This window comes from Syngnathus acus, chromosome 19 (genome assembly GCF_901709675.1).
Source record: "Syngnathus acus chromosome 19, fSynAcu1.2, whole genome shotgun sequence".
Lineage (NCBI taxonomy): Eukaryota > Metazoa > Chordata > Actinopteri > Syngnathiformes > Syngnathidae > Syngnathus > Syngnathus acus.
This window is the reverse complement of record NC_051103.1, coordinates 5730203-5740427: the sequence shown is the minus strand read 5'-3', so window position 1 is coordinate 5740427 and position 10225 is coordinate 5730203. Positions and strand designations below refer to the sequence as shown.

General features: G+C 48.6%; 1 protein-coding gene across 2 annotated transcripts; it reads right to left on the bottom strand.

Annotated features, from left to right (window-relative positions):
- Positions 1–82: 82 nt before the first annotated feature.
- dhx8 (DEAH (Asp-Glu-Ala-His) box polypeptide 8) lies at positions 83–6187 on the bottom strand. Of its 2 annotated transcripts, none has more exons than XM_037279204.1 (22): positions 5991–6187; positions 5740–5825; positions 5603–5675; positions 5407–5495; positions 4886–5328; positions 4671–4815; positions 4376–4582; positions 4150–4237; positions 3985–4082; positions 3763–3910; positions 3350–3531; positions 3081–3275; positions 2825–3010; positions 2517–2727; positions 2264–2445; positions 1960–2100; positions 1728–1883; positions 1517–1654; positions 1309–1437; positions 1037–1233; positions 780–959; positions 83–551 (listed from the first exon to the last, which is right to left on the bottom strand). In XM_037279204.1, exons 1-22 carry the CDS (start codon positions 6097–6099, stop codon positions 332–334), a joined length of 3603 nt encoding a protein of 1200 aa, XP_037135099.1. In that variant the 5' UTR covers positions 6100–6187; the 3' UTR covers positions 83–331. The 2 variants fall into 2 exon arrangements, with proteins under 2 accessions (XP_037135099.1, XP_037135101.1); XM_037279206.1 differs by having other exon boundaries at positions 5407–5492.
- Positions 6188–10225: the final 4038 nt, after the last annotated feature.

Here is a 10225-nt window from a genome sequence, read left to right as displayed (position 1 = left end):
GAGTTTTGTGATTTTATGGCTTATCAAACATTAACTAAGTTACTACAGTCCTGAGTACCCCCCCCCAAAAAAAATCAATCAATTTTGTAAAACTGTAAATTAAATGATTTTATACACTGACGGGCAAGTACTGTATAACAAACTTCTATGCACAAAAAAAAACACTATTTTTGGAACAGTTTCCATTTTTTCGTAAAGAGAAGAATTATTTAAAAAAAAAAAAAAAAAAGAAGAAGATATTTTTAATGTAATGTTTTTTTTGTTTTTATATAAGTAATAATGCCAAGTCTAAAAGTGAACTCAGCCAAGCGACCACGTTGACAAAAAGTTATCAGCGTCTCCTGAAGGCTCTGGAGATCCTCCAAGCGTTAGGCTCCTCGTAACGGTTATAGAGAGGCTCCAGGCGCTGCTGCTTCTTCTGCTTGCTGAGGCGCGTCGGGTCGGACACCTTGAAGAAGGCGGGCGCAAACTCCACCAACCAGCGCGGGTCGATGGTGGTCACCTCACGCATGTACTCCTTGGTGGTCAGCACCAGCTCGTGGTAGACTACCCTGAAGACAGAAAGGAAAAGCTGTCATGCTGGAACATGAAAGTTTTATTTGGCAAGGCATCTTAAAACAAGTAAATAGGGCTAGCCTTGGGGAAAAAAAATACTTAGAATACCTACACCACTTATTTCTTATTTTGAACTGAATAATACAATCTTAATCAGTTAAACATCTTACAAATATTTTTAAGGAGAAAAAAATGCTTAAACAACAATTCAACCCCCCCCTTACCATTCAGGCTGGCGGTTGAACAAAGCGCTGGAAGGGTGGATGTAGACCACCTGCGGGTCTATGAGGGTCCTGTAGCCCTCCTGAGGGTCCTTCTTGGCGGTGTTGCGGAAGAAACCGCTGCAGATTGCCTTCTGGACTCGCACAGTGGCCTTACCGCAAGACACCACATCCAACTTGTGTCTGAGAAGCAACGGTTAGCGCTTATGAGACGTGATTCCGTTGAATGGATTTTTTCAAATCAAATGTCATCAATGTACCGGTCCATGATGCCCAACATCTGCTTGCGAATGTCCTGCGCTCTCCTCAGCGAGCGAGCCTGGATAAAGTTCTCGTAGCACCAAGGGTTGGAGAACTTATTGTTCTTCCACGAGTTGTAGACAGCCAGCAAGGTGAGATGGTCGCCCTCGGGCTGATGGAACTTGGCCTTCTTCTGGTCCGCCAAGGCCTGCTTGTCCTGTGTCACACGCAAAAAAACATTCACAACAAGCCCAAATAACGAACGAAACGAGGAGGTCTGATGGTGTCTCACCTTGGGCCTGTAGAAGACGTTCTGCACGGACAACATGGACACGATGGTGAGCATCTCCTCGCTGCAGCCCAAGTGCACAGACATGATCAGCATCTTGCACAACATGGGCTCCAGAGGAAATTCCGCCATCTGGATGGGAAGGCGGCGCACATCAGGAACCTCCAAAAAAATCTAATCACAGAAGCAACTTCCTGCCGATGATCCTCACCCTCCTTCCCAGTCGCGTGAGCAGCCCCTCGTCGTCCAGCGCCCCCAAAGTGTACAGCTGCTCCATGGCCGTGATCAGCGTCTCCATGGGGGGAGCGTCCATGAAGTCGAAGGAGAGCAGGTCGTTGATGCCCATGGCCTGGTGGACGAAGACACAAATGCATTATATCGACGCAACATCCATGTGTCGTCGGCGTGTGCCGTGCGTCTACCTTGAGCGAGAGCACCGTGCTGGCCAGATTGGTCCTCTGGATCTCCGGCACGTTAGTGGTCAACATCTCGTCCCTGTACGCTCGCTCCGTGTACAGGCGGTAACACTTTCCGGGGCCCGTCCTGCCGGCGCGGCCCGCCCTCTGTTTCGCTTGAGCCTGCGAGACATCCAAGATATTTTATTGGCAAGCTCGGCTGACAAGAAGAAGTACGGCGATGGCGGCGGCAAGCTACCTGTGAGATGGGCGTCACCACCAGCTGGTCGATGCCAGTCTTAGAGTTATAGACTTTCTGCTTGACGAAGCCGGGGTCCACCACGTAGTAGATGCCGTCGATGGTCAGCGACGTCTCGGCGATGTTGGTCGCTATGACGACCTGGCAGAAACAAGAGCGCAAATTTTGACCTTCATGCTCAAACAATTATTTGGATGACTATATTTTACATTTTGAAGTAATTTATTGTCAAGTAACAGTACCCTAACTTGAGTCAAATTTTGGGTTACTCGAGCCACGCGTGCGTTGAAGTTCCTAAACGTACTTTTCTGCTGCCAGGCGGCGCCGGATCGAAGATCCTGGTCTGCATCTCGCTCGGCAGCGCGGAATAAACGGGCAGAATGATGAGTTCGGGAACGTCGGGGCCAAGTGACTTCATGCGCTCGTAGAGGATCTCGCAGGCCGTGTCGATCTCTTCTTGTCCGGTCAGAAAGACCAGGATGTCACCTGAAGGAGGAGGAGGTCAGGATCTGACGTTGTGGCTTGGAGGACGGCAGAGTTGATGGAGCCTTACGTACCGGGAGGTTCGGTTAGGTGGATCTGCATGACGGTGATGAGGCTGGCGTCCAGGTAGTCGGTCTCAGGCTCTTTGGTGTAGAGCACTTCCACTGGGTACGTCCTCCCCGGGATGGTGAAGATGGGCGCCTCGTAGAAGTATTGGGAGAATTTGACGGCGTCCAGCGTGGCAGACGTCACGATCAGCTTCATGTCCGTGCGCTTCTGCACCGTCTGGCCACAAAGTCGGATTTTTCAAAGAATCAAATCAAAGTTCAAAACATCCCCACTAATAATGACAATATGTACGTCAAAAAAAAGGGGCGCAAACCTTCTTGAGCAGACCAAAGAGGACGTCGGTGTGGATGGTCCTCTCGTGGGCTTCGTCCAGCATGATGATGGCGTACTGACCGAGCTCCGAGTCGATCAGACATTCCCTCAGCAGCATGCCGTCCGTCATGTACTTGATCACCGTCTCGGGGCTGGTGCAGTCCTCAAAGCGGATGGTGTAGCCCACCTAAGGAGAGCGACGGCACGAATTTGAGCGAGGACACCAAAAGCGCAAGCGGCGCTTCTGCGAAGCGCACCTCCTGTCCGAGACAGCAGCCGTACTCCTCGGAGACCCTCTTGGCGACAGACATGGCGGCCACACGGCGGGGCTGCGTGCAGCCGATCTTCCCCCGGGTGGTGTAGCCCGCCTCCGCCAGGTACTGCGTAATTTGCGTGGTCTTCCCTGAACCGGTCTCCCCGATCACAATCAGGATCTGGTTGTCGTGGACGGCCTGCGGCGAGACAAAGCGGGAGCTCGGCAAGCCAGACAAAGCGAGGGTGGAAGGTGAAGCTGACGAAAGGGAACCTGAACGAGTTGCTCCTTCAACTTGTAGATGGGCAAACTCTCCCTCTGCTCCAGGATGGAGAGCTGTGTCTTCTTGCCGTAGGACGCCTTGTTGCCGCCAAAAGCGTGCTTCTTCCATTCGGGGATGTCGTTGGGCATCATGCCGATGCCGCGCATGTTGGCCGCGATCTGCCGGCCGTCGGCTGCAAGGCAACGCACATTTGTTCAAATTTAAAATTGACGAATAGTAAACATTCTCAAGAGAAGTGTAAAATAAAACAACTTAATCAATTTTAGATGCATTAAAAAAAAATGCTCTCATTTGAACCCTGCTTTCGGCTTCTCATGTCCTGGAAAGCGCAGCGCCTCCCGGGAAGCAGCTCTCATATATTATACATACGTATGCAAGTCGGGAAGAGAGCGGCACCACTTACTGTCGGGAAGCGGGTCCACCCAGTGTTTGTTGAGGCCCATGGGGATGGAGTCCATCTCCGCTTCGCGTGCCGCTTGCTTCAGCTCCCGTCGCTCTTTGGCCAGGGCGCTCTGCATCATGGCCGCCTGGGACAGCGATCCGTCGGGATTCTGCGCAAGCACGTTAGCATACGTCAGCGCGTTTGTGCAACAGTGAGTCGATGATGCGTTGCGACGGGCTGCACCTTGACAATCTTGACGGGGGTAATGTCCATGCTCTGCTTGGTGTGCCCTCTCAGGAACGGCGGCTCCTCTTCCACCAGCTCGATTTCCAAGTCTTCATCTGGGAAAGCACCGCGCAAGATCCGCTGAGCGTTATGTCCTTCGGCGGTTTGCAACCTCTTGCTTACCTTCTTCGTCGTCAACTTTGGGAAGGATCCCCGTCTCGTCATCGAAATCGGGGAATTCTTCCTTGGATAAAACATTGGCGGCAATCATCTGGGGAAATAAAAAGCCTTGGTTAGGAATAGAAACAGTAACTGTAACTGGAAAATAAAAACAAGCTCACGGTTTTTAGTTTTTCTCTGCCACTAGGTGGCATTACAGCTCTATTGCATTCCATAGCTTTCAACCAACCTGCTTGATCTCCCATTTTTCTGGATCCGATATCTTGGTGAGCCTCTTCCTCTCCAGCGTGTCATCCTGCTCCACTTCGCGAGCGGGGCCAAGGTTGAGGTTGCTGGGCCCGTCGGGGTTTCGCATGTTCACCTCCTCGCTGCCGTCGGGCCCCACGTTCCTCCTCCTGTTGGGGTTCAGGTCCTCGCCCGTCTCCTGATCCACATCCTAAAAAGACAGGACCAAAGTGACGGGGAATGTTGACACGCCGACGGCTTCTTGCCGGACGACGGAATGGTGATGTTCCATTGCTCACTTTCATGCTGAGGCTGGTCTTGGAGCCAGTGAAGGACAAGACTTTGATCTTGACTCTTTGCCCTTTGCTGACCACGTCGGCCACGTTGGCCACTCGTCCTTCTCTGCGCAGCTCAGAAATGTGCACCAAACCTTCCCATCGTTTCCTGCAGAAAGAGAACAGACACTTGAGTAACAATATAGTTTTCATCCAAGAAATATTATTGCAGGACACACCTGAGGCCCTCCAGTTGGACAAAGCATCCAAACTGCATAATGCTGGTGACCTTTCCGTTGTAGATGTCGCCCACAGAGGGTTCCTCCGGGGGCGGACGGTCCACATGCTTGTCCTTCCAGTCTCGGTCTTGGTCTCTTCGGGGGCTCGGCGAGCGCTCGCTCCAGCGGGATGATCGCTCTCGCCGTCTTGAGCGTTCGCTATCTCTGTGGCGATCGCGGTCTCTGGAGCGAGATCTGGACCTGGAGCGTGAATGGTGGCGCCTCCTGCGGTCCCTGTCCCGATGTCTGTGTCGGTCCCGGCTTCTGCTCCGACTGCGTCGTCTGCTCTTTTCCACGCGGCTACGCTCGCTTTTGGAATCGGTGCTGCTCACGCTGGGCATGAACATCTCCAGTGCTTTCATGGCGTCAGCCGCGACCTTCACGTCCTCTTCGTCCATGATTTTCTGAAGAAGACCAAAAAAAAAAACATTCAGTGCTCTAGGTTCACATCACGTGTTGAGTGGCTGCTGTCATGCTCATACCGGTGGAGCTTCATTTGGTCTGCAAAGCGCAGGGAAAAGCTCCTTCAGCTTGTCCTTCTCCGACAATGGCTTCTGAACTTCAGAAGCTGCTATAATGACGTAAACAAATTCATTTTTCAAGTTGTCCTCATAAGTGTCATCTCAGACAGCAATATAATGAATGTCTAGACAGCGCTGGTAATAAATGATAAATCACCTTTACTTGTGGACGACTTTGACGGGGGTCTCATGGTCTGAATGAGCCGGAGCAAGTTGCCAATGAGAGAGTCCTATCAAGAAAATAACACCATGATGAGGTCAATACTAACAGATTCTTCGATGAGGCGCACTTACTGTGAATTCAGCTCCATTTTCTAGCAGAAGAGCTTTAAACCCGTCAAAGGTGGGTTCTTTTTCCGCGAGGCTAATGACGAATTCAGCTAAGATACAAGAAGGCAAACATTAACACCATCATAAGCAAGTCGCACACAATAAGGCTAAATTATATCTTTAACAGCATGAAACACAGCGATACAACACTAGTAAACAAAAGATGGAGCTGCGTTAGCTTTAGCTAGCACGATTCTTCGACGCGGTGGTCAAACCTAAATCTTTGTCACTGATTCCAAGATGGTTGTCGAGCTCCGTGCACACTTTGGACACCAAAGATAAAAATTCGAGCTGGGAAAGCTCGTCGACATCGGGGTCTGCCATTCTTGCTCGGGATTTGTTCACTCTCTGAGACGTAATAGTAGCTAACAATCCATGCTAGCACGTTACGGCGTAAGTGTCTGTTACTTCCGCTTCCGGTTTGGGCTGAGATGCGCAAGATCGCCGTCTTGTGGACAAGCGGACTAATTACACCCACAAAACAGCACCATGTTTATCTCCAAAGGAGCTTGGAATTTTTTTTTTCAAGAGTACGAATTGTATTTTTCGCACCATGCGAAACATTTAAATTAACAATTAATCGCCAGAAAAAACAAATAAACATAAAACTATCGTGTGTAAAGTATCTATTAAAAAAAAGTTTTTGAGCAATTTATCCATTTGAGCTCTTCATTCAGGCCCGTGCAAACAATATGGCTGCATATTAGTAGTTTGTTGTCATGCAAAGGCTGTAAAAACTTGAATTATGTCCCTCCATTGTGTTGCCAGTGGAGGAAATGGGAGGAAACAATCAAACACTCAAACGATCCAAGTCTGGCTGTGATGAAACCAGGCCCGTGAAATCTTTGGTTCCTTGACGTGATCTCATTCTGTATCTGCAGAATGTCACAGCTTGCCGCTATGATGCAAAAAAACAAGACACATAGCTGGGAGCAATGAGTGAAAGGACTCAAAAAAGAGGTGTCAGGAAACAAGATGGCGAAAAGTGGTTGACAGCGATACCTTTGTCACTGCCAACACTACTTTTATGTTTTCCTGTTATTGCATGAGAAGCTTTCAGCGCAGATATTTTCATTCCTCATTCCAAGTCACACATATACGCTCTTCAAACACACCTTCATCCACCATACATCGTACATGAAATGAACTGATGTACCCTGAGCATAAGACGTGCTTTATAGCTGAAAGCCTGTCAACAAACACACATGCTTTTTTTTCCCAGAGGAGACGCGTGTTGTGAAAAGCTCCTATGATTATTTACTAAGCAGTACTGGAAACAATGTTGTCTCTGTATCAATAAAATCCCCCCCATGAATAATGCACAGACAAAGGAGTGAATCCAATTTGGTTTATGTACACAAACAGGCGATGTTTACCGGTTGCACTTAAATCTCAGTGATTTATTAAAACCCAGCAGGCTGTCGGAAGGTCGTTCTGGCATCGTTCTTATTGTTATGCTGTGTGTGTGTGTGTCAGTGGTTTATATCAAGGGTGTGGTGATGCCTGGATTCGGCCAATACGGGCATTATTTTATCGGGTAGTCGTAGAGCCTGGCGTTACCAGCCATCGATACTTATTGCAAAACACTTTGTAGGCTTACTGTACACAAACGTAAGGCGGGGTAGGCAGCGCTTCAGCTGTCTGGCCCCGTCATCCTCACCTGACCTGATTTGCTTGCAGGCCCACGTATGTGCACCGGGACAAGAGGGAGGGGGCGGTGATTACATAAGGGGCTCACGTGCCACATGCACATGGTCCAGCAGTATTCGGTGTGCTCATGCGTTATTGGACGCCGCAGTCGAGACAGTGGAAAAAGTCAAACTGGGAGAGGAATACTGAAGATGTTTGGCCGATCACGTGAGCACATCGTTGTGAACACTTATGCAAAGACAAAGGGAATAATAATCATAATCAAATAATAATCATAATGATGATAACGATAACACAACAAGAATGGAAGCGCAGCTGGTCGCGGCCTTCCCTCTCAACCAAGTGGAAAATTCCTGCAATGACCGAGCAGGGAGCATGAAATGTGTGTGTGTTGGGGGGGAGGGGGGGGGGGGTACACAGAAGGGCGTATGCAGAGGGCGGGGCCAGCACCGACCAGAGCAGCCACACAGGGATTGGCTGAGAAGAAAGCTGCCGAATGAGCTCATGTCCCCCACGACAGCCCCCACCCATCCTTCCCACAATCGCACCCCCCCCATATCCGTCATGGCCCACTTCGCTCGACAATATCATGCTCACAAGTTACACACTGCTTTTTCCTCTCTCGCTTGTTCTCGGAAGACAAACTGGCACTGAGAGAGCTCTGAAATACAAGTGAGTGTTTCAGTACAATAGTATAAGTGAAGCTCCTCTTTAATAGGAAAAATAAATGATCTATTGGGTTTAAGTCTACAGAAACAAATATCCAAAGTCGTGATGTATGAGGTTCAATTTATTAGTGCATCTTTGAAAACAAAAAACCTAACAGACCAGAGAGGCGCTGAGAAGTCACTTGAGTCACATATTTATTACATAAATATATCATTAAAATAGACCAGCGACAATTACCATAAAAATATCTTCCTTTCAAAAGCCCGACCCACAAAAAACTTAAAAAAAAAAAAAACACACACACACATGGACATTTTGCACACAAACACGCTGATTGTCACACGCGGACCACCACACACACACCTGACCTGACCATGTGTGTGTGTGTGGTGGTCAGGTGTAGATGGGTGGTAGTCCAGCGTGTTTTTGGGTGTTACATGAGAAGACATCACAGTAGATTGGCGGCCATTTTCTTGCGCATTTTGTTTTTGTTATTTCTTTGCTCCTGTGCTTTGGCCTTCCTGAATGCCTTTTTTTTTTTTGCATGATGGCACCCGACCGGCTTGCGCATAAAAGAAAAGTCCAAAGTGGCAGAGGTTTCTGTCGGTTCCTGAAAGACAAATAGTGGACTTGGCGCACCCTTGCCATCTGGATCTGACATTGTCAAGGTGAGAAAGGTCCCCGGTGGACCGCTGGCCCCCTTTCACACTGCATATCAATTTTTTTTGTTCCTCTTCTATTTTTCTGTCTTGATTGGCCAATTTGAAGGATTCCTGCTATGATTTTTTTTGCACACATGGCAGACAAACTTTCACATAGACATGGCAATATCTTCCTTTTGCTGGGTTCTGTGTGAAATCTTTTTTTTTTTTTTCTTCCTAGAATCCTTTTCAGTTATTTCTATTTATTTTTGTAATCTGATTTCGGTCATCCTGACACACCTCACGGTCTTTGGCACCTTCCATCTAACCTCCCTGAGTGCGTGCAGGGCCAGGCCGTGGTCACACTGAGGCCTTTGGGACGGCCTGAAGAGCATATCTGCGAGGTGATTTGTGTGAATTTTTTTCAAACATTATTCTTTAAATAAAAAAAAAAAGGAGCGAGAACTTCCCAAAGAAGAGCTTCGACATCTACGAATAAGGAATTCAGCGCGTTGCGACACAGCAGCATTCACGTAGAGCAGACCGCACATTGGAGACGGCGCCGTTTTCTCAGATGCAAACAGCGGACACACATTATTAATTTTTTTTGTACAACGTTAGTGCAACACACAAACATCGATGACGAGCGCGCGAGCGTCGTGTTTTCCCGCGTGGCGAACGGCGTGAGAAAGCCAACAAGAAGAAAAAGAAGAAGACATTGCGGTAGGACGTGAGGTCTGGACAGGTGTTTGGACTTTGCTGGTGTCGTGTGAGGCGGCTCGGACCTGCTACAGAGTGTTTGTTTGCTTTTTGTCATCCTTTCGTTTGGGTTGCTGGCTTTGCATACAACCGAGGACAAGTCGTGTGAGGGTGTTGTCGTGAGGCGGGGCACAAACCAGATACGAGAGGAGGGGAGGGGAGGGAGGGGAGGGTGAGGCCTGAAAACCCTCTTGGAGGCCCGTCTTTTCTAACCTGAGCAGTCGTGAAATCATTTTTCTCCCATTTGCATATGTAAAGCGGACTTATAAAGCATCTCCGGTTCATCCCGTCATTTGTGTACATTCTTTGCTGTCTAGGCATGATCATTCCCAGCCGCTCCTTTAAGTGCTCTTTGTTGGCTTTTGCCGTCCTCAGCGGGATCAAAAATTCAGAAATTATCAAAAATCACGTCTGGCTTGATTGAATCTGATGGAAACAAGTTTATAAATTAATATGGTCCAATTTACGCCACGATATGAAGTTTGGCTCCGGCTGACATACTCAACAGTCTGAGTGTCCTTGAGTCCCCTGAAAGACGGCATATAAATCTAAGTTCTTATTATTGGGCACCTGACGACGTCATGCAGACATCACTAAATCTCCTGCGTGCTTTTAATCTCCTCAGCAACAATCTTGACTATGAAATATGACCCGTGCTTTCGATATCGACACCACCGACCGACTCCCTTCGCTCGCCTGGCTTGAATCACGGCGGACACGTGATTAGGTAC

Bases quoted from the DNA above. Each gene is read 5' to 3' on its own strand.
- dhx8 (XM_037279204.1), bottom strand. From the start codon at position 6,099: ATGGCAGACCCCGATGTCGACGAGCTTTCCCAGCTCGAATTTTTATCT. The intron at 1,884-1,959 runs GTAGCTTGCCGC...GATGTCTCGCAG, and splicing joins TGGTGACGCCCATCTCACAG to GCTCAAGCGAAACAGAGGGC. The intron at 1,655-1,727 runs GTAGACGCACGG...TTCGTCCACCAG, and splicing joins GCACGGTGCTCTCGCTCAAG to GCCATGGGCATCAACGACCT.